The 24490-nt window shown below is 37.6% G+C and overlaps 1 protein-coding gene across 5 annotated transcripts in view; it reads left to right on the forward strand.

The window, feature by feature from the left end:
* LOC149155860 (electron transporter, putative (Protein of unknown function, DUF547)) overlaps window positions 1–15953 on the forward strand; it is a 42408-nt gene extending 26455 nt beyond the window's left edge. For 4 of the 5 annotated variants that reach the window (XM_089446087.1, XM_089446088.1, XM_089446086.1 and 1 more), the window contains exons 9-12: window positions 12443–12502; window positions 12649–12735; window positions 13190–13315; window positions 15087–15953. In XM_089446087.1, coding sequence (XP_089302213.1) covers window positions 12443–12502; window positions 12649–12735; window positions 13190–13315; window positions 15087–15410 — 597 coding nt within the window. In that variant the 3' untranslated portion in view covers window positions 15411–15953. Of the gene's footprint in view, window positions 1–12442; window positions 12503–12648; window positions 12736–13189; window positions 13341–15086 lie in introns of all 5 variants that reach the window. The other variant, XM_089446090.1, reaches the window with a different exon arrangement.
* The last annotated feature ends 8537 nt before the right edge of the window (window positions 15954–24490 follow it).

The raw sequence follows: 24490 nt of genomic DNA on the forward strand, positions 1-24490 counted from the left end.
CAACCTACTCAAAGTTTGCCATGCCTTGAAGGAAGTAATTTTTCTAGTGGAACCAAGGAAATGCTAAAACAAATAGAACGATTGAAAACTTGGCTTCAAGAGTTTGATGTGGTTAGTTTAAACATTATGAGTATGGGTATTGGAGAAATGACTAGTTGAGTGTGACATTTTGATTTTTGCAAAATATTGATATATTCTTGATTTCTTAACTAGTGTTTCCATTCTATTAAATATTCCTTCGCAAATATTATAAGCTCCAAAGACGTTTTTGTTAGTATGCTTTGTAACCCATAAAAATCAATGATTTTGATTTGGTTAGAGTTTCATTATAGGTTGTAAGATATTGTCAACTTTGTAGACATTGTAGTAAGATACCATTGTAGACATCATGTAGATATCAACCACAAGCCAAATATTGTGCACATGGCATGGAATTGAAAATATTGATGTTACTATTGAAGTGAGGGAGGATGCGATCACATTAGCTTGGGGATTTGCACTTCAAAGCCAACCTCTGCATTGGCATACATTTTGGTGTGGAAAATGCTTTGTAAATTACCATTGTCTCAAAATTGCTGTGGATATGGGATTATTCACAACACACACGCACACATATGTGCGCACACATATAATTATTAGAGTATTAATGTGGAAGGGGATCTCAAGATATTAGGGATATTCCACTATAATAAGATATAACTTTACACATCTTATATATAACAACCACAAGCCAAAGATTGCCCACAAGTCATACCATTGAAATTGTTGGCGATGTTAGTGCCATAGTGAGGGAGCAGTCTATCATATTAACCTTGGGACCAACACCTCAAAGCCAATTTCTGGAATGACAAAGCTTTTGATGGGGGTAAGATTTTATAAGCTCTATGCATGTGGGATTATTCACAAAACGCACACACAATTAGAGAGTATTAATGTGGAATAAAATCCTAACAGGTAATACCTTATAATTTATAAACCACCTTTGTTTCACAATTGCTATGCATGTGTGATATTCACAACACATGAGTCCAATTAATTTGTATAATTAGAAGGAGAATATTAAAGTGGAATGAAATCCCAACACAAGCATATGTTGCTGTAATCAGATAGTATTATAGCTTTCAATATGTTTTAGTTTGGGACATTTTCAAGGATCTTCTTTTATTATCTTATTTGAGATCTTTTAGTGTCTATAGTCTAAGAAATCTGACTAATAGAAGAACTTTGCGTATTGTTCATGACATTGGTTCCTAAATTTTTCAGGAATTAAAATCCTTGAACAATAAAACTTTAAAAATTTGTTTGGTCATGGTTAGAAAGAATTTGATACTTGATTTTCTTTTCTGAATGAGTATGTTCTCTCTTACATTAAAACATGGCACAACCTTATTGGATTTTCTCTCTATCTTTATTTGCACTTGTTTTATGCCTCTGAGTTTCCTTTCACACTCAACATTACCATATGACTTCTTGTACTTGCTCCATTGATATAGTTTGGTCATTTGTGGAAATTAGTATATTTGGTTTTTTCTTGCTTTTGCTTTTGTCAAGGAGAAACTAAGAAAATACTCCACTATTTTTTTCATAGATATTATTTTCATCACACATTGATTTGCATTGTCAATGATTTTTGAGAGTCTACATGTGCATTGGACGAATGGTGTAATCTTCTTGTTGCAGGGGATGGGATGTTATGGAGCAATTCAAAGAATTTACTTTGGGAAGTGTTACCGCTCAAACTAGTAGGGGACCTAAAGGGGATTCCTAAAAGAGGGTCAAATGCCAGGCCAAGGGAAACAAATGGAGACTTAGCCCACTGTCACCTTAGCTAAGGCTCCCTACTATTTACAGACTTTCACTGATGGGAGGAGACCCGGTATATAAAGATTCACAAATGAATGATAAATCAGCAAATGGAGATAAGTGACCCAAATAATCCCTTTCCAGAAGAGGGCTAAGAATGGAGCTTGCTTGCTTTCTAAGCAAGGTACAATATCTTCTAGGAGAAGGATGGGAGGATTTGAGGGTTAGGTTTAGGGAATATGACTTGTGAAAGAGTTTTCCCAATCTCTAAAATCCTTATTGAAATTGGTATCCTAGATGGTTCTTGAAGAATTGTCTTTCTAAAGGAATGGGACCGCATAGGACCAAGTGGACCCAACCTAGGTTAGGAGGCAAGAATTTAGCGACCAATGATATTCTTAACCCAGGCAAGGAGGGGAAAGGATCAAAGAAAGTATTTTCACTTAAAGGTGTTGAATTGATCCTATGGGACACTAGCATTGGGGATACTAGGGTCAAGTTTGATCTCAGAGCTAGGGCTTAGCTTTTCTCACAATTTCACCATCGGAATGGCTTCAAAATTGGAGGAGGCCTTGAGGACTCACCAGTGTAAGAGAGGCTAGGAGATCGAACCTTTTGGAGGGCTACATTGTCGGGAAAATGATGCCCTAGGTGCCCAACTTGGCTAGACCTAGGAAAAGGTGAAAAGGAGTTGATTTTTGGGTGACCACCTTAGTGCCTTAGTCTTGGGAGAAATGGAGTCTATGAATATGAATGATGACCTTGTTTCTTAGTCAAGGAGGCCTTAAGACTACCTCGCTAGCCTTCTAGGGAAAAGGGAAGCAACCTTACAACTTTTATACTTCGACTTGCAAAAGGTGATGGCTTATCAAGATGAATTCGTTGATAGAATTATCCCTAGGAAATTTCATTCAAATTACATGGCCCATACATTAAGAGATGCTATATAGAGACAAAATTCCACAATTTAAGGAGTAAATGTATGCAACAATTATCCCTAAAAATAGTGAAAAATCCCAATCCAATGTATATGACAAAGTAAAACAAGAATAACATTAAAAGCATGTACTTACATGTAATAAAACATATCAAACTATCCACAATTTGACAATAGAGAAGCTCCAAGATAAAATAAACCAAATCCAAACATCTAAATTCATCCATAAAGCTCCAATTTATCCTCCAAGAAAAAAGTGCGAAATTATCAAGAGAGAGGAGATCCAATCCAAAGTGATGATGAGAAAATGAACTCATCTCACTTGTATTTATACACTAATGAGGAGTTCAAATTAGTGTCCTAGGCCTACATAAGCCCCAAAAATAAAATGATGTCCTAATAATCTAACTTTTGGTGACAAGCCCACCAAACTATCTCACAAATGAAATAATAAGCCTCCTATGAGGTTAGATGATGAATAACACATGTCGTAGGGCCCTCCAAGTGGCCTAGTGAGGTCCATAGGTGCCATAATTAAGAATAAGATCCTCAAAAGTAATGGACAAGGGGTTGGCCCCTTGTTCTCCAAACAATAAACCTGCGGTGCTCCTAGTGGGTGTGGGGGCACAATAATAACCTCATGAGTCTCCAAATGAGTCGAAGATGTTTGTAGATCATCTGCAAGGGCTTTGATGATGGTGTAGGGGATGCCACACCATCCTACATGTCTTGGGTCAGCTACCAAGTGTATGGTTCATCTGTGGGGCCGGCTGGGCAAAGGTGAACCAGGGGCATCTTCTTTGTCCAATAGGTGAATCTCGAGCATCTCTGAACATCCTTGGGGATCCATGTAGTGCTGTCTACTGCTGTGGAGGCCTATGGTTCTCAACACACACCCTACATGTGCCAATGTAGCCCTTTGGAGGATTAAGACCCCGTATATGGAGACCAAACCCAAGATGGAGACCATCTGCAATCTTGCATAAGATCCAATGCGTCCCCTAGGCTTCCAATACAAGAAGTCATTAGAGAAATAGAGTAAATGAGCTTACCAACCATGGACCACAGGTAGGGACTCCATAATGTCTTGCCCTTCTATAATGGGCTTCAGGATGTGCCAATGTCTCCCAAACTTTGAATGGGGTTAACCAAGTATCCTATTATGCGGTTTCTACTTCTAAAGGGGATAATATGCTCAAGGTACATCCTTTAAAAGGTGGTGCTATAATGTATAGGAGGGAGCAATCGTGGTACATGAGGTGCCCCAACTTTGATTTTTCCACCCTTCTTTACATGCATTTTGCCTTATGATTTTTCTTTGATTAACTGCTCGGGGCTTAAGGGGTAAGAACATGATGTATGGGATATAGCAGTGAATACCCCTTTTTAGGGTAGGGTGGTTCATTGCCTACCAGGGGTTGGGACAATCATGGTTTCCTATATGATGAAGGAGGCTCATAGAACTTGCAGGAACCAGGGTGATGGCCATGATGATGGGGTAGAGCTCATGTATTGGCTTTTGCCCACGTGCTAAATGTGTTTGTCTCGACCTTCTTTTGCATTTTGTGGTACATTTTCCTATTGAATATGGCCAAATTTGCTTTTATCTTTCGTTTTAGCTGCATCAATCTCTAGGTGGGAGGTTGCTTTTATCTTTCAACTCTTACCCAAGGTGTGGGCAAGGGGAAGGGGTGAGCTAAGCCTATGTGGACCTAGTGGAGGAATGTGGACCCAGGTGGGAGAAATGATGAATGGGGTAATAATGAGTGGAAAGGGGGTAATATATGTGGATAATGGAGCGGGACCACACAACTAAAACCAGGGTTTCCTGTGAAATACTATCCCTAAATGGTCAGTAAAAGAGATCCCATGGGACTAGAATCCAAGATTAATATCCAAAAAGGGGCCTAGGGGACAAGAGCATAGACCTAGCCCATTCTTTCTGCCGAATCCCCCCATTAATCCATGCCCAGAAGTGTCAATGATAAGCAAACTACAATACTCAATTACCAAATGACAAGGAATACCTTTAGGTTCGGGAGGCCCACCTTCAAACATATGATCATGGCAGATGGGTGAGGGACCGCATGGTTGGCTCAGGTGGCGGAGAAATGGCATAATGAGCTAACTGGTGGCTGCAAGGGGCTGTCGGTTGAGGACCATCTTGGAGAAAAAAATTTCTCCTAGGGATATCACTCACAAAATGGTGGGTAACAGGAAGAAAGCTAGCCTTGCACCCAAATGGCCATCGTTATTGCATTTTTGGGGATGGTTATTTGGGGTAGAATCAAATATTGTTACATCTTGGATGTCTGGTTTACACTAAATTTGAAAGCCAATATTATTTTTTCCATGATGAGGTTCTATATTCATTTCTTCCATGTATTTACAATTGACATTGCATCTCTCTCTCTTGCCCCGACCCCTCCCTCTCTCACTTACATGTGCAAAGACTCACACACACATTGGGGGCCTTATGGTGTCAATTGATAGAAAAGTCATTTCCTATAAACGTTTTATTGGTAGAGTCTTCAGCATACCCAAAAAACTATTCTATATATCAAGTTTCATTTTTCATTGTGTTACCTCTCAAAGTGTCACTTCTTGAGATAAAGTATTGAAGCTCAAGCAAGGCCTTGGAGGAAATAAGAGGGAGGTCAATGTCACCTTACCAACTCTCTTCACACTTTAGGTTTACTCTCCTTTAACACAAGGGGGGCTTCCCTAGAATAGGATCGCTAAGATTTTAGACCATGGATTGCAAGGTGAAGGGAAGAGTAAATTCTAGCAAATCAATTTGATGTGTTGTATATAGATTGGATAAATGGACTAAAGAATAGTGTATTTTTATTGTGCAAATGTAGGTATCTGCATCCATTTTTCGTTTGCATGATAGCTTTAGGTCTACCTAGACACCATCTTTATTCTCCTTACTCATTTTTCTGTATTTTTATGGGCACAAATGATTGCTTCTTTTTCTCTGTTCTATCTTTATTTATCAAGGTTATATCATTTCTTTTATATTTGTTCTCTTCATATTCTTTCAATCTCTTAAAAAAATATCAAATAAATTTCTAAAGTAAAAACTCAAACATCGAAAGTTATATTTGAAAACTTTGACATATAACCAAGTTTATGTCTCTTTTTTTCTTCTTGGGTACCTCTTTCCCTTTTTCCCATTGTGTGACCAACTTTACCGAGTCACAAGTATAGGTAAAGACACTATTACCCACCCATGTGGATAACCCCAAGGAGAAGATTTTTCTCCTATTGTTTCAATTTGCTAGCGAGTAGCCCTATGATGATCCACAAATAACTAGCCTTAGATGCCTCTCATCCATGCTTCGATCAATGCTTTATTTCCTGAAACCCACTCATCCGATGGTGGTGGGCCATTTATTATAAGGTACATCAACCATTTTGTATTCAAGTGCTTTCATTTAATGCTTAAGGGCATTCTAGTATGGATCACATGTTTAATTGGATGATAGATCGCTTTTGGTTGTACTCGTTTTCCCATGCTTCACCTTGGTGGTTATCATATGCATCTAGTCCAGTGTGACCTTCCTTGAGGCCTTTCTTTCACTATCTAGGAGGGGCACAAATAGGAGGCTTTCATTGATGTTTCATGTCCATGGTAATCCATATTTAAAACTTTCCATCCATCCCTTGTCTCCACACCCCATCTTCAAGTTAATCGTGTTTTGCCATTTGTATTGGTTCCTTGTTTTCCTCATCCTTGAGTAGGGGCCCAAAAGCTTTGCCCTAAGAGGTTTATGTAGCAGAAAGAAAAGGAGCATGAGCCATAATGTTAAAATGTAAGAGATCGACGGGGATATATGAAAGTGCATGGATAAAAGCCTAGCTTGAGCTCTACCCCCCCATTAGCCATCACTCAGTTCCTAGCTAATGCATGAACAATCTAAATGAAAGGAACTTTGGATGTCCCAACCTTGATGAGAAATAAAACAATTCATATTTAAGGGCTCAGTGATGAATCAATGAAAGCTCGTAACCCAAGCTATATTTGCAAAAGAAAAAGAAAATCAATGAAGAAAAAAGTGCACAAGAGGAGTGGTAAAAGTAGGTCGAGGAAAGGGGTAACTCAGGTCCCACTATTTCACCTTTTTCACATATAATGCTCAAAGATGTTGGAATTTCATCACTGGTAAAAATATTGTGGCATCCTCCATGAAGTAAACCTCTACCTTGTCATTGATCACTTGCACTTGCTAATTGAGGGGTAGGCCTAGGAACTGTTCCTTCCCTTAGGATTGGAAGCACCTAATAGGGTGTGGCAACTTGCTTACATAGCTAAGCTAGAAAGACATTTGAAGATGATGCTTGTGTAAAGTACTTTAATACCTTTCACATTAAATATGGCCCACCTTGATACTCTTATGGTTCTTGCACTTATGATGCTGATCTCACTTGATTCTATGTGTATGTGTTAGATTCTTGTTCTTAGGTATAGTTGCCATCCCTTGAGGGATTGTATGATGCTTCTAGAACTTTAGAGAGGATGTCCATCTGCACTTATGACTCCACTAGGCACCAGAACCAGGATGTTAACCACTTTTTGAGGAGTGTTGACCTTGATATGCATTCAACACTATTGATGACACTCTCCTCTCCCTCTAGGACTTGAAACAATTCACATCTAGGTCAGGCCATTGCTTAGAGAGATGATGTATTCTAGAGATGATTGACTCCCCTAGGTTGGCATTGCACCTTATTGATGGCCGTTTCCTTGTTTTTGGGATGATTTGAGACCCCTCTAGAGGGGACGATACACTGCTTTGCATGATGTCATGCCGTTTCCTTGTTTTTGGGATGATTTGAGACCCCTCTAGAGGGGACGATACACTGCTTTGCATGATGTCATGCCCTATCTCTATGACGTCCCCTTCATTTGGTTTAGATGGATGAAGTGAGTCAATTTTGATGATGATGTCTTGTAGAGGGAGCCTTTGCTTAATGATTGGACACCTTTTGATGAGGAGATGTGGCTTTTGGAGAGAGGATCACCTTCTTGAGTCATTCATGGGATATTTTGATGGGAGATACACTTTCCTTGGAGGCCTTTTAGTTCACATGTATGGCTCGAAAGAGCTCTGTTTTAATGTTTTATCATTGAGTTAGCTATCTTTGGGGGTCGACTTGTGACCTATCCAACTTGTAATCACATCTTATGCTATTTTTAGGGATTTTACTATTTAGTCTGATTTACAGTAAAATTGACTTGGTTGCCCTCATAAAAATAGAGGGAGGTCGATTTACTTTATGATGATTGTCACACTCACACTTGAGAGAGTGTGCACTAGCTTGTCTCTTTTCTCTTGGTTGTTATGGAGCATTAAATGAGCAAATTGTCTTGGGAAGAATATTTTGATTGGATGGTTCTTTCTCTCGAATGACGAACAGTGATTCTATTATTTTGTGCAAATCTATTGCAAGTATCTTCTTTCATCTTGTGTTTGTTGTAGAATTAGGGTTTCAATGAAATTTTCAGTGAATTGTTGTTATATATTTCATGGCTCTATTATCTCCTTGAGGAAGGAACCTAAGTGTAGCTTCCTCCTATTTGTCTCCAATTAGATTGAAAGACGCTAGGGTTTGAGAAATTGGGAAACCTAAGTGTAGCTTTCTCTTTTCCCTTAAATCACTTCCATCGGCCTTCTTTCTTAGAATTTTGCCTTAGACTCCATTAGCCCTTTGATTCAGAGAGGCACCGGTCAACTCTTTTGTCAAGCCCATAAAAATGAAACTCTATTCTTTTTTTTTTTTACTTTGTTTTCTTAGGGTAAAGTAGGGTTATATTATGTCAAAATCTACATTTTCAGCATTATTTACCATGGACTTTATTGTTCTAGGGTTAGACTTTGCATGCACTAAACTGGGAAAATATAAATACTAATTTTCATGCATTTCTCAGCCATTAATTAGGGCTGATGTCTAGAGGATTTCTTACTGTTTTATTTATTTTCGGCCATTTAAAATTGCTGTAATCTATTTTGTAGTTTACTCGTCGATTAGCCTTTATTTTTCACTTGTATATTATAAATTTTGGGTTATTTCGTTATTTCTGTTATAAATATTTCCATGCTGTAATTGTGCTAATTAAAACCCTAGTTTATAACAACAATTTGTAATGTAAAGATTACATTTGTCGGGGATCCCTTTTTGAGCATCTCCAGGATTTGCGAAGCCTTCTAGATTTAGCCATAGGGTCTTTTGAACTTTTTGTTTTGGAATTACATTTTATCTCACCAGGAACCCTAATTATTGAATATCTATCATTGAGTGAATCTAGTAGTAGAACCCTTAGTAGTAATTAGCCTAAGTTATTTGGGTTACTTAATTCCAAAGATCTACTTGGGAATCCTTCCTTATGCGGATAACACCCCGACCATAGAACAATTAGGGAATAGTTGCTAAGGTGACAATCGTAGCTAATCCCATTGTTGCCTTTAATTTAGATTACTTAGTGAGGCTTTACACTAAATGGTATATTTTGCAATATCATGCACAAAAGCTTATATTTTGATAACATGTATAACAATCAGCGTTACCTGATAACATGTATTTTAACTGTGATAATAAAAATAGGAGATCGATTTTAACTTTGACAATAAAGATAATATAATAAGAAAATGAACTGATATAGATCTTTCATAAACTCATAACTCTTTAAGCATCGAGAAGTTTGTGCCTAAATTTCTTTTTGATCACTCATTGCTTAATAGAGTTAGGGTCAACATGGATCTATATTTTCTATAAATGGAGTAATTTCGTACATTGAAGTAGAACTATTTCATTCATTAGGTAGTGGCATTTCTATATTTAAACATGGTTGAAGTGATAATACCAAGATCATTATGGTTTTTGTAAGTGAGGAGGTCCCAAAGAGTAAGTTATGAAAGTAGTTAAAAGTTACGTTTTATATTCTCAAGTTTAAGGCAAGTTGAAAGGAAATAATGTTCATTCTCAACCTTCTTTCTATTACAAATTTGCTCATCCCAAGTTGTTTTCGAGTCAATATCGACTGGTTTCACAATGGAGGTCATGAGGATCCTTTTTGATTTTGGCAATAATTATTGTATTCTTTAAGCGATTTTTTATTAATGACATCTCATTTATCTACCACTGTCACTAAATTTCAATGTGACCTATAATACTTATTCAAGTGACAACATTAAACTTGAAGTCTCAGTATTTGGAGTGTTAACACAACAAAATTTGCTCCTGAACATCTTTCTTTTTCTACATTTTCCTCTAGTTTTAACCTTTTTCTTGAACTAAGCTTCTACTTATTATGATGAGGCTGATGCACCCACATTTAGCATTATAGGGAAACCATTAGTATCATTTAAGTCGTATTCTCTTTGGCTAAGTAGCGAGGGATATCTTTTACACCAAAGTTATATGGGATTCACCCTTGACCCCAACCACTTTTATGTGTGTGGGTGCACATCCAGAAGTGCGAGCACAAGCAAGCCACTTGGATAGACTTGAACCCAAGTGGGTGTTATATTATCTACGCTTTCATTGACTTGATAAGCCATTGTTGACTGGTTTTAACTTGCTCTTCATCTTTGCTTCTGCGTTTATTTTCCATTAATTTGTCTTGGACTTCAATTGGACTTCGATTATCACCTTGTTACACATTTTGGTTGAATACAAAATACATAGAAAATTTGGGAGGATTTCATAGTTCAACAAATGAGATATCATTTTGGAGGATTAGATATATAAAAAAGTCATTGAAGCATGATCCATATCCCATGAGCATTATTCAGAATGATCATTTTCTCATGATATTAAATGGTCCAGCTAGCACTCAACTTGTTTTGCTGGAATCATGGGTAGTTGGCCTAGCTAGCCCTATTAAAATTTCCCAAGACATACCTGACTTTTCCAACTGGCTGATTTTGGTTTCATTCAGCTGAATCAAGAGGAGTCAACAAACGACTCTACCTTCTATCAAGGCAACCATTAGTTCTGAACTTCTGACCAGTTTTCCTTCTCTAGGCATTATTTGTTTCTTCTGTATATAAGTTTAGTTTCTAGGTTTCAACCTTGGAATTCCACGATTCTGAGCTCAAAGGGTGTAGGAGAGAGGGTCATGGGGTCTTGCTTTGCATACACGTTGAAAGGTTGAAAAAGATGTTGAGTGTGCTGAAAGCTGAGGACACCCAAATTTCTACCTCCTATGTGGAAGCTTTGATTCCATCACCAAACAATCAGAGAGGGGATCCCAGAGTAAAATATAATTAATTTAGATAATAAATATCAACATAAAAGGTTAAATACGATGCGAAAAAGGTGGTCAAGTAAAGAGTGAGACTTCTCTGATTGAGCCCACAAAAGTATATCAGCATTCAAAGTTAAATATAATTCCAGAAAGGAGGTAGAGTAGACAACAAAACTACTGACTGGGCCCACAGATAGGCAGTCCAGTCAGACCTATTGGATGTGGCTGAGACATGTCTGACATGGCTGCTGCTGTGTGGCCAGTTTTGGTCTGGCTTGGCCGAGTCAGAATGATTCAGTGTTCGACAGCCTATGACTGAGGCAACCATAGGTGCTGATTGGTTTTGCTCTAAAACCGGTGTGATGCCCCCTTGTTGAGCTGACTTAGCGAAGTCCAATAACATTGTTCTGGTTAGAAAAAAATACCCAAATTTTTTAAGAGGCTGAGTCAAACTCTTAATCTTTGTCCTTGCCGAGTTTTTCAGCGAGCCAAGCTTTGTAACTACAGATTGGAGTAAATGCCCAACCACCTTTTGGCTAATATAAGATTTTCCCTGTGCACCAACAGTCGTTTCCTTCTTTGAATAGATAACTACAATACCAAGAATGATTGTTAATCATGTCAGAATAATTGAGGTACTCAAAGAACAATCCATGACCAACGAATGTGGCATGCTCTAGATAGTTAATATTGGATATCCAGAGCTGATTTTTCAGGTCCATTACTGTGGTTAAACTTGAGAAAATCACAGCTGCTGTTAGTTGAGTGGGGAGGTTCATAGGGAGACCGACCCCGTGCAAACTTGTCAGTTATGCTGCCATGTTCTATATCTGTTCCCATCTTAGACCTGATCCAGTTTAGAATTATTTTTGGCAGGGTTACTTTCTGCTGAAAGATTGAAAATTTTGGGCTTGCTAGATACTTTATGCTGTTGTCTTCATTATTAGCAGTAAAAGCCAATAAACATGTGGCATCCTGCAAAATTGTCCTTTGCAGAAGATCAGATTCTTATCATAAAGAATCTTTCCAATTGTTTCCCCTCTTGGAAACCACATTTTCCTTCTGCCTAGCATTCTTTTACCATGCTGGATTCCAATTAGTCGTTTGCCTTGACTATGTAGCACTTACTGTTAGGTAGAAATTGTCATAAGACTCTTTGATGGTAAAGTAACATGATCATGGACATACACTTGTGTGATTGAGCAATTATATTTCATGCAAAATAGTATAGTTCCTCAAAATGTATAAAAAGATATCAATTTGTTCGTTCTTAAGGTGTTAGGGAACATTTTTAATCCTCAACTCATTCCATAACAATAATGTGCTTGAGTAAGTACTAAATACATGTCATGTTTTTCAGAGTCATTAGAACTATTTTATTTTGTTTCTCAAATGTTTTTTTCCTTGACTGAGTGGAAAGCTACTTAAACTTGTGTGGGATTTTGTAGGCTTATTTGGCATATGGAATACCTCGGAAACAGTTGAAAAGAATCCAATTGCTACTAAAGGTGATTGAATGTTCTGCATGTCGAGGGAAATTATGTATATGATGTTAACCAATCTTCTTTGTTTATCGTACTTTAGTTGAAAGTATATCATACTTTATTATTTGAATTGCTATTATGCTTTCTCTAAATTAATAAATGTCCTGTAGGCTGCATATAAGGTGGGAGGTCAATCTATAAATGCACACATCATAGAGAACACAATCTTGGGATGCCGATTGTATCGTCCAGCACAGGTACACTACAATCCATTGTGAAGTTTATATGATGATAAATGCATATGGGATTTGTAGTTTTAAAATTCCTTATATATTGCTAACTTATTGTTGTGGCATAATCATGATGCGTATAAACAAATATTAGTATCTTCTATTCTCCTAGCAATTAATTGTTTAAGTCTTGATCTTCGTTTACTCCTTTTTTGTACGTGTTTGGTACTTTGCCTAGAAAGAGACTAGAGTCCTTAGGGAACTCCTTTGAGATCTTCGACATGGTAGATTGAATAATCACATGAGCTTCTTTTTTGCAAATCTGAGTAAATAAAACATAATTTCCATTTTTTCTTTATTTTTATATTTCTTAGGGACAGTAGACTGTGTATACTGGAATTTTGAAACTATATTAATGTATAAATGATGTCTCTACGCATTTGTCTCAAGTAGTTAACAGTCTTGTGTTTGTCATGTACAGTGGTTACAGTCATTGCTTCTATCTGGGATGAAATCCAGAGGGGAAGAGCTACGAGCGTATGCCCTAGAGCAGCCAGAACCTCTCGTGTGTTTTGCACTTTGCTCCGGGAGTTCCTCTGATCCAGCGGTACAATCAGGGAACCTAATAAATGGTCATTCTCAGAATTGATTTTATTATTCATACTCCATACTTGTATTTTGATACACAATTTCACAATACCCTAGGATTTTTTTGTATATTTTGTGAACTCTTTAGCTAATAGTGTAATAATTGATTTTTCATTTTCCCTTTTTCTTTGTTTTATTTATTTACTTGTGAGATGGGATGGGTGGAAGGGCTGAGACTGTGGGAACCAAAAGCACATTCGTTTTAATTTATTAAAAAGGACTCTTCTTGAGTTGTCCTTTTTGAGAGAGCCGAATGAATTGATTGCAAAATTGAGTTTTGCAAACCATTTCAAATATTGTTATGCCGGGGATTTTAGTATATTGGGCTCTAAAATGATCAATCCCATCTTCAGTTCTAGAATTAATAAACGTGTTTATCATGGAAGCAAAATGACTCTAGTCTTTTTTGTAGTCTTAAGTAATAAGAAGCTGAGTCTTTATTTCCTTGATCCCAGAAATATAAGTGAACCTTTGCTTTGAAATTACGTAGCTTGTTTCTAGGACTTTTTGCAGATTGTTCCTCTGAAGAAAGCCAAACCCTTAGCTAACACTTAGATAAGAGAAGAAAATGTAAATTTGCAGCGAAAACTATAGATGGTTTCCTCGGTAAGCATGCTAACATGCTTCCTCCTGGAGTATGAGGTTAAACTGCTCCTGGTTGATTGACTGCAACTTGCTTTGGCTTGAAGGCACATAGGAAGTACCTGAATACCAAAAGCTTGAAGGTATAAGGGAAGTACTTGAAAACCAAGAGCTATCTGGCAGAGTAGAAGCCTGGTCTGTTGTAACACAAAAATACTTGAGAGGGAATCTCTAGCAGGTTTTACTTGAGGCACAAACTGTTTCAGATACTTGCACTAGCTTCAGCAAGGTGGCTGTATACTGATGATTCACGCTGACAAATTTTGCCGCCTTCTGAAAAAATAAGTATGTTAACATGCTCAAATCGTGTTGCCAGTCCAATCGAACCTATCTTCTTGACCTGCTATATTGCAGCGATATCAGATTTTGGAATTGGTTGTGTTGGAATCCTGCAGGGACTTTGCAAGGGTTGTTGAAACTTGAAATTGGAATCATCTCATTGTGAAATTTATTTTCTTGCATAAGGTATGGTTTGAGTAGGACATGCTGACCATTTGTTAGAACTACAAAGGCTTTGTCAGAGTAATGGAAACTAGAAGTTGTCTGCTTGAGATATTGGGTTTTCTTGCATTATGTGTTTAAATATTCCTGTAGGCCCACCTCTTATTTGAACTACACTTATTCAATTCCAGAATAGATGTGGTTGATCTGACATTTAAGGAACTTTTTGTGAACTTTACTGCCTCCATAATTTTTGATGACTTTGACAAGATTATCACGCCAATACTTTCGTTGCATACATTATTTCAACATTTTTGTGTCTCTGAAGAAATGGTGATAACCTTTGAATGAAAACCTTAAAATGTTTTATGGTCATGAGTTATTATAGCCCTAATGCTGCTTATGTCATGGAGCTTTGAGTCTTCAGGAGGCCATGAAATATCACATGGCATATAGAAATTGTTAAGAGGCTTTAGGTTGCTATGTACTTTACAAAACATTTTATCATTTCTTCTCCAGAGAAAGGCAGTCTTGCTATTTTAAAGTTTTTCCTTTTTCAAGTCATGAGGATATTAGTGTGCTATTCTTTTTGTTTTGCAAGGATTTTGTGTCTGTAATCATTTTTGTGATATCGGTGGCTCCTGTAGGTACGTGTTTACACAGCAAAGAATGTCTACCAAGAGCTTGAAGTTGCAAAAGAAGAGTACCTTCAAGCAAGCATCGGTATTAGGAAGGAAAACAAAATTCTGCTTCCAAGAGTTTTGGAAGGCTTTTCTCGTGAATCATCTCTGAGTTTATCCAAGCTCGTGGATGTGGCATGCCAGTCTCTACCTGAAGCACAAAGAAATGCTATAAGAAAATTTTCCCAAAACAAACCTCATAAAAGCATTGAATGGCTGCCTTACAATTTCAGCTTCCGATACATATTTTCTAGAGAATTAGCTAGATGGACCCCCCCACTTATTTCATGATGTGAATGAGCAAAGTGTTTCTTCATCTGTATATTGGGTTTTGTATTTGATCTACAAATGATCTGAATTGAGAATGTTGAAGAGTTCTTAGTACTTTCCAACTTCTTTGTGGAGTAAATATTGAAAATGAAAGTGGCACAAGAAGTTGTACTTCTACATCAAATCCTGTACTTCAGAACAGTGGCCTTCAGGCTGTTTTCTTTAGTGTAACATAGAAAAATTATTTTTTGCAAGGAAGTGTTAGAAGGTCACAGGTGGCATTGTTGATGCTAATTTCATGGTGGCGGTATGGATGTACACCATGTTTTGAAGTCAAGGAAGGAATTAATTTTTGTGAGTTTAAAGGAAAAGTGGGAATTCTGTCATGCAGATACTTTTCATACAACAATTACTCAAAACAGGTAAATGTGCAGGGAAGATGACTGTGCACTAAATTATTGCATTGTGCACTGGAAAAAAGTATATTCAAAATGTTTAATTCAAAATAGAGGTGGGAAGCGTACTTATGGAAAAAATGCCACCCTTCAGCTCTGTTGAAGTGTACCTGCGTTGTTGTGGTTGAGGCTTTTTGAATGTAGAAGTTGTTCTTTTTGTTAAACCGGATTCTCTTCTCTAGCACATATATTTTCACATAATAAATGAAGTTCTCTCACTTGCAGTTAATTACATATTAGATGTATATAATTATTTGAAGACTTTATAAATTATAAAGATTCTGAATCATAGATGTAAAGTTGTCAATAGATTGAATAAGCTGAAGATTTAAACATAAACAAGGCTCGTTAAAATGACAAGTCATTTGCCTACTTTCTTTGAAGCAAAGATCTGTATACCACTTGGTGTAGTAGCAGAAGTTTGATCCATGAACATGGAGTGAAGATAAATGTCTAGGCGCTCAAACACGAGACGATGACAGTAGTCAGTTAGGCTTCCAATAATTCCCTCCAAGTTGATCAATGAAATGGTGTGGAATGTTGTCCCTGTGAAAAGAGAATCTCGTAATTGAATTTTGAGGCTATTAAGAGATTTATTATAATCAAATTGTCTTGTAACACAAGAAACGTGGGTAATCAGTTGAATCATTGTAACCTAAAACTGGGCAAACCACAGATTCAGATTTGTAGAAGACATCTTTTTCACAATGGGCATACAAAGTGCAGAGAGATTTGTAATTAGTACACTATGGAAGATACAAAATGTTGCACAATGCATAAATTGTCGGTAGGTGTAGAGTATGGATATGGACCTAGTAGAAAACTTGTCTGTGGTCCAAGAAGCAAACCGTGGCACAGAAATCAGGGATAATCATAGACCCCCAGAGTTAACTAATCCATTCTACATTTTCAATGCATTGGATCAATAGAATTTTAGTTAACTATTCTGTTTTGTATTTTGAATGCAATGGATCCATAGAATTTTAGAATGGAATGCTAGAGGCCTGTCAACAGCTTACAGGCAAACTCAGGAGATTGATTAGAGCTTGGAATCTTTATTATAGTAATTTACTGAATGTCTGGGCAAGGAAAATCTAGATAGAACAGTACATTGAATGTGGTTATGCAGCAGAATGTTTGATATACGGAAGGAAACTAAAGGAAACTAATCCCCTTAATGTAGTAAGATATATCACAAGCGAAAGCATGAGTAGCAATAGAATTACAATGCTACAACTATTTGTGTACAATCTTGTATATTTATGTTGTAGCAATCCCAAGGGGAAATTTGTGGGAAGAAATGTGGATGTCTTACTAGCATCAAATATGCAAGATGGTCTTCTATGCAAAGCACTTTTTGAGTTGAGAGGTAACTTTGTCATTTGCCCCACCCCCCCCCCCCCCCCCCCACACACATACGTTGACATCATATGCATAATCTTTGTATCCACCTTGGGAGTTCTAGGTTGGTTCTCATTGTCTTTGCATTGAAACCGACTACCATATTCTAGGAGAGAGGATTTGCCAACTTGATACTCATGAGACCGAGACAGAGGAACACTTCATCTTCGGGGGTTCCTTTGTGATGAGATTAGAGGACAATATTATTATCTTTTTGGGGAGTCCTAGAACTCCCTATCCACTTTCTTCTGCTTCGTGGACTAGAGATGTTTGTCGCTTTACACGAGGGAGGCCTTCGGACTTGGATCTTGTTCATTTTTCCCACCACAATGTAGATTGGACCCTATTGTGTAGATTATAGCTTTTTTTTCATGTGTCTCCAAGATTGGAAACCAGTATGAGTTCTGGAAAGTTCTTATGGACACTGGTTTTAGGGTAAATATTTTAAGTGATACTGTAGTTGGTATGCATCATCGGAGGCCAACAACACGTGCGAGAGTGATTACTGCAAGTGGTGATATCCCCACTAAGTATGAAGCAGAAATAGATGTTCTGCTTACAGAAAAGATCGGAGTTCATTTGGTTTGTCCCGTTGTCCTGGGGATATCACCACTTGCAGTGATCACTCTCGGACATGTTGTTGGCCTCCGATGATGCATACCAACTACAGTATCACTTACAATATTTACCCTGGAACCAGTATCCATAAGAACTTTCCAGAACTCATACTGGTTTCCAATCTTTACCTTCATTTTGACACAATACATGACATCTTTATTCATGCTATTGCATCCAAAATCTGTTCTTGCCTTTTCCTCTTCTTCTCCTTCTTCCTGGCTGTACTGCTGCTGAACTTGTCCTGAATGATAAGTCCAGTTTTCTGTTTTTCCTGAAACAGGGCCTTGTGATGAAGAGGCAGGAGATGCCTGTGCATTCAATATCCTTAGACTTAGTTCATTGTGTTTTTCAACACACAGTGTCCTGTTTTCCTTGATTGTTTTTCTCAATTCTTTAATTGCTTGATGAACTGCAGGCAAAGTTTGTGGCAGATCTTCTCCAAAATCTTCATTTCTAAACTGTTTGGTTAAGGCTTCTACTAAGAAAAGAGTAGCAGGAGGTACATACCCTTTATTTGGAGAATTCTTCAGACTAGAAGGTGTTTTCTTCAAATGTTCTGTTAGCAAAGATCTGTACATATCTTTCATCTGTGGATCAGTAGCAGCCATCATTTGTGCAAAAATATTTTCGCTGGTCTCATCATAATCAGTCTTTATCATTCTGATTCCATTACATGTACAAACATCAGGATCATCACACACAATATTTACATTCTATACAGTGTGGGTCATTACAAAATTCTTCATCAGATGACTCTTTTGAGTCAACAAAGTTAAAATCATTTTCAGACCCAGAATCAGAAGATACAAGCTCATCACAGCTGCTAGGAAGATCAAAAGAATTTATCTTTCCTTTCTTATTTCTATACTGAACTTTCTTCTTAGATGAATCCTTCTTTTTGTTTGGACAATTTGGAGCTGTGGCCTTTTTTGTTACAATTGTAACAAATTATTTCTCTGTCTTTGGAAAACATTTTTGTATGCTTATAAGGTTTTGCTTTGTGATGTTTTCCTTTTGGTTTTTCTAGGGAAATTTGGTAATTCTTTTTGAAATGTCTTTTCTTTCTTCTCTTATGCATCTCAGAATTGCCAGCTTTACCAAGGTGCCATTGCTTACAGAGCTGCTGGTAACCATGAGGCTTTTTAGGATTAGTAGCTGCTCTAGCTATCTTCATTTGTGAACATAATTCAACAATGATAGCCTTTACAACTTGTCTATATTATACCAAATTTATAATCACCAACCTTCCCTGGTAATTTATTGACAATAGCAGAAGAAACCCATTGGGGAAGGGATGCAACAAAAATTTCCTTCCATTTTGGCTCAAGAATGAGATCTGGAGTCAATGTGTGCAATCTGTGAAGGAATTCATTAAAATATTCATCAAAGTGCTGCATATTATGCAATTTCATGGCCAGCAGAGTAATGGTCGTAATATCATTGGTTATCTGGGGGAAACCAATGAAATTGACAGTAATGGCATAGAGGAGTTTCCCTATCATATTGCTGATAGGCATATGAGTGATAGGGTCTATGTGAGTAGTGCCATCCTCATTTAGGACAACAGCTTGTTCCCAATCAGCTAGGAGACTTGGCTCTTTTAATGTCTCAGCTTTTAGCCAAGAATCTAATGTACCCTAAAATCCTCCAATTATCCTTCTCGTGGCATTAGTAGGACCTATATCATCTGCAAGATAAGTCTTATAGCAAACAAGCATGGAGTGTAATACAGACATGATTTTAGCTTCAGTGCAATTGTCAATATTCCATGAGTAGGTAGAGTTTGCAGACCAATCCTTATGGTATTCTGATTTCATAAGGTCTCTGCGGTTAGGAGAAGGATTCCATGTAGTCTCCCATCTTGATCTGGAAGATGTAGCATTGCCCTGATCTTTATCATCATCAGATTGTTTTTAGTCTGTCACAAAGAAGTTATTGACACAGATTTCAAGATCTTCAATTTGTGGTTCTGCTTCTATCTTATGAAGACTCATGTCAAACAATGATGCTTCTATCTTATGAATACTTGTATCAAAACTTTTTTCTTCATCTTTGGTGGATGAATCTTCAATCATAAAATTAGAGGATTCAGGCTTGCTTGATTCTTCAGTTTCTTTGGATTGTTTTATGGTAGGATGTGGGCTAAAGAAACTGGGATTTGCAAACAAAGAATATGGATGAGAGGAAGTAGGAGGTGGAAAGGTTATAGAACTGGGTGTCCTGATGAGGCTTTCCACAGAAGGAGTAATATAATAAGGAACAAAAGTCTTGGGTTCTGAAAATATAGTTGCAGATTTATAAGCTTCGACCCTAGGCTTCTTTTTCAAAGATTCAATTCCTTGAGATACTTCTCAGACTTGTTTTTTGACAATATCTAGGGAATCACTGATCTTCACTATTTCTTTTCCATGAGCAGAGGTGGCTTCATGGGTCTTCTTTTGTATCTGTCCTATCTGTAAAGACAACCTGTCAAGGCTCTTAGCAAGAGCTTTGTCATTTTCTGTTAGAGTAGTTACACTGCTATTCAAGCAAACTGTGTTATAATCCTGTTTCCTTAGAATACTTTCAAGCATACTCATTTCAGAATTAGCAGTTTCAATACTCTCAAATTTAGAACTGACAAATTTCTCAAGACTAGACAGAGCTAGATTAGTCCAGTTGGTAGCAGCAACTGAGTCTCTTGCTGCTAATGAAGGGTCATCAGCATGAGATGGAAGAAGTCTGTACAACTTTCCATCTTAACTCCTTATCACAAAATTTTTCCAAGGGGGAAATTCTGTCTCTGTTTCCAAAAGGTTTCCATCAAGAAGTTCCCAGTTATGTTTATTTGGTGTTCCAGTGCGTATCATATTTACATGGAGCTGGGAACAAATTTTTCTCCTTCAATTTGAACAGTGATCAGAGATCTAGGAATATTTGGCTTATTCATCATGTTCTGAATTTTTCGCTGAAAAATATGGGCTTTCAAAGGAGGAGGAATTACTACTGGATTTTCTTTCAATTTTTTTTTCTACAAATTTCTCTGGATCCTTGATTCTTTTTTGCTTGGCCTGATTTCTGAATTGTTTTATCAAGGATTGCTCTATTATATTTGCAGAAGGATAATACCATTCATAGAATGATATCCATTGGTTTTTTGCCTTCATCCATTCTTTCCATTTCTCAACATTCTGTCTGTTGAAGGCAGGGCGATCATCTCTTGGAAGAAGCATTACTTTTTCGAAGTACAAATGTTCTTTTTCATGTGTAAACATATCCCAATTGAACATTTTCTTTTTCCATTGATCATCTGGATCAAATGGACTGATACCTTTAAAAATCTTTAAGAAGGCAACTATCTTTGAATCAGAAGGAATTTCTACATGCTTTGGAATCCTATCAATAGGATTTCTTCTGTATTCAGGAATAGGTGAAGAATCAACATAACCCAAACCATGAGTGGAAGAACTAGAAACTGTATGTACAAGTAGTTCTTCTTGTGGGTTAAAGAATACCACTTTTTTTGTAACTTTCTTCGGAGGAGTCAGACAGAGGAGTGAATCTGATCATATTGATCCTGTGACGGTCTGATGACTCACCATGTGGTGTAGGCGGCTCTGAGGAGAATTGACAAAATGTTTTTGAGCAGTGTGGATGATCACAGACTGAGCTGAATGGCTGCGATGGGCCTGGTTGTGAAAATAATCTTCTGATGGAATCATACACTGCTTGGTCAATTACAAATTGCGGAGGTGCAGGGGGTTGAGCAGGATGTAATTGGCTAATTGTTGTTGGAACTGCAGAGACAGAAACAGAGGGTCCACCATGCTGGACTGTGTTAATTCTGGGAAATCGTGTGGTAACTTTACCATCAATCTCTGTCATGATTGACTGTGCTGCAGCAACAAGTTTCTTTATGGGTTTTCCCCAATTAGTCACCTAGTCGTCAGGAGGACACAAATCGTTGTGGGAAACATAGACTGGTGCTACAGGATTATAGGATGAGTCACACTGGATGAGAGTGACTCGGCCTTCATTTTTGTCAGGGGTATGTAACACAGTAGGTATTGTGGTATTATAAAATTGGACACAAGTAATATAAAAAATGGCCAAATTTTTTGATTTTGTTTTGAAGTTTTCATATCCTGCACTCTGAATACCTAATGTTAGGCATTGCAGGACATTTGGGTCATCTAATGCAACAGAAAAGTCTGGAAAACATCATACTGTACAGGGCCTTCAGCGAGGCTTGTCTCAATGCCACCTATCATGGCTTGCGTAAATGTAGTCCATCGATTATCAAATAGGGCTGAGAATACATAGACTTTTTGGCCTTTTCTATGCAACGCATTCAGTCTTATTCTCACCATCCCCAGATGGGCGTACTGATAACCAACTTTGAGAGCTGCTTTGATATGTTTGGCCTCTAAGAGAGAGATGGTCAACATAGCATTCAATGTTAAATAAGCTTTAATGGATTTTTCTTTGATTTTTATCAGGCTGAGGGCACGGAAATTAAAAGAGGAAAGTCCTTGATAAACATCCTGAGGAGAGACTGGTGGAAGTTTCCAGTTTACAATAGGGTCTGTTTCTTCTTGCTCAATTATTGCAGAATTACCATAAGTAGATTCAGATCGACATAAACCTTCTAAACCAGATCTTAGCTCTTCTTCAGTCTTTATAGATTTAAAATGCTTTGTTCCAAACATTTCCATAGACTCAAAGGATTCAGCAGATGAACTTCTAGATGTATCCATTGTAGATTTAAGAAAGATAAATACCCGTTCAAAGACTTGAAGAAAATGATGAAAGCATAATTGCGGCTTTCTTCTGAAGGAGAAATTGCGGCTTCTTTGCGTACCGAAGTACGAATTCTCGTCCAACGTCTTCAACACCCTCCAACGCCAAGACCGGCAACAACGGGTTCAAATGCTATTCAGGACTCAAGCGAATTCACGATCCACTCAAACAATATCTCACAGCAAAGATTCACTCAAACAATACCACTGGCTCTGATACCATTTCACACAGGACCTTTCACAAAGATAAATAACACAGCAAGCTTGCGGAAATATGAACTAGTGGAATTTTATTATATGGATGCAGACTTTACATAAAGATGTTTTCTTTACAAAGATCGACTGTCATTGCATTTATCGGAGTTTCTATCGTCCGCAAGGAACAAGTATTACCGGAGGCTACCTGGCAATAGACAGACTCTGCCTCAGAAATTTCACAGACTCACAGATTTATAGACTTTTCTTTATTGGTTCAGCAACTTTAGGTTCTCACCAGTGCCGAGCACACTGATGCGCAGGCTTTTAAACCAAACCTACAAGACCTGAGTGAATATTTCGTGATGCAAGCAGATCAGACACTATGGTCCGCAGATGCAGAGCAGGAAAATCACTCGACTCAAAAACTCTAAACACAAGATTCAAGACTCAAGGCTCTCTCCAAACACGAATGAATCTTACTTCGCAGCTAGCTCTTCCCCCCCAACTTGAAAAGTTGAAGATAGAACTGAATCCCAACTCTCGATTGATCAAGAAGAGGTCATACAGGATGAATTTGCATTAGAAGGAACATGTGAAATGGGAGATCGACAAGATGTTTAATGGACTATGTATAGACTGATGACTCAAAAGTGGAAAAAACGGACAGGTCTGGACTTGTCTGCTGAAAGCAAGATTCGGGCGTAGGACAATATCGTCCTATGTTATCTCGTCCCTACTCTTTTTACAGAGACCCGTAGGCATGTGGGGACCAAATCTTTGTACATACGTTATTTACACAGAGGATGTTTACAAACGAGAACCCTCGAAAGACTGGAATGACTAAAGGACGAGATATGCAAATCTCAGTTTGTACAAAGTGGAGATTCCAGGGCGAGGGAATCCACAAAAGCTCGTCCGGCGCCACAGTCGGCTAGAAAGACAACACTTTATCCATTGTCTAATATTCTATTTGTGGATGTGTGTAACGCAGATATCTGAACCTTTCAATCAGGGAATTATTAAAGTACTGCACTCTTATTTCTTTCTCTGATTCCCACATTTGCGAATTGTTTCTATTAGGTGGTTCCAAAAAGTTGATGGGCTGGAAAGGATTTGATGAGATGTCAACTTGATGGTGGAAATCTTCATAATTGGTACTGGAAGATATCGTCCTTGCCTTGTATTGGTTTGTGACAAACCATCTGGTGTGACCACAACGTCGGATTGCTTGCAGAAAGAAAAATTATTTATGTCAGCAATGTCTTCGACAGTGTTGTATACTATACCATTCATGTGGGATCTTGGTTCACTAAAACAAGGAATTTTAAGCATGTGTAGTGTATACGGCTTAATGACCAAGGCCGAGAGTCCATATATTTGCCTAGGACTAGATTGTGCAATGTACCTTGGGACCCCATTTTGTCAGAATTTTAGCATGCATGGAGCAAAATTTGATACAAAAACCCAGAGGTATGGATATTTTATCAACCTTGAGAATAAGGAAGTCTTTTTTCCATTTATTAATTCTAATTCTCCAATTAGGATTAAAAGACTAGAGAGAATGGAAAATTTTCTGGCAAAAATGGAAGTAAAAAGAGAACTATTAAAAACAAAAGAACATTTGGATAATGGAAAATATGCCTCTGAAATA

Source organism: Pinus tabuliformis, chromosome 9 (genome assembly GCF_031772625.1).
Source record: "Pinus tabuliformis cultivar Carrire ecotype Pingquan chromosome 9, CPIR1, whole genome shotgun sequence".
Classification (NCBI taxonomy): domain Eukaryota; kingdom Viridiplantae; phylum Streptophyta; class Pinopsida; order Pinales; family Pinaceae; genus Pinus; species Pinus tabuliformis.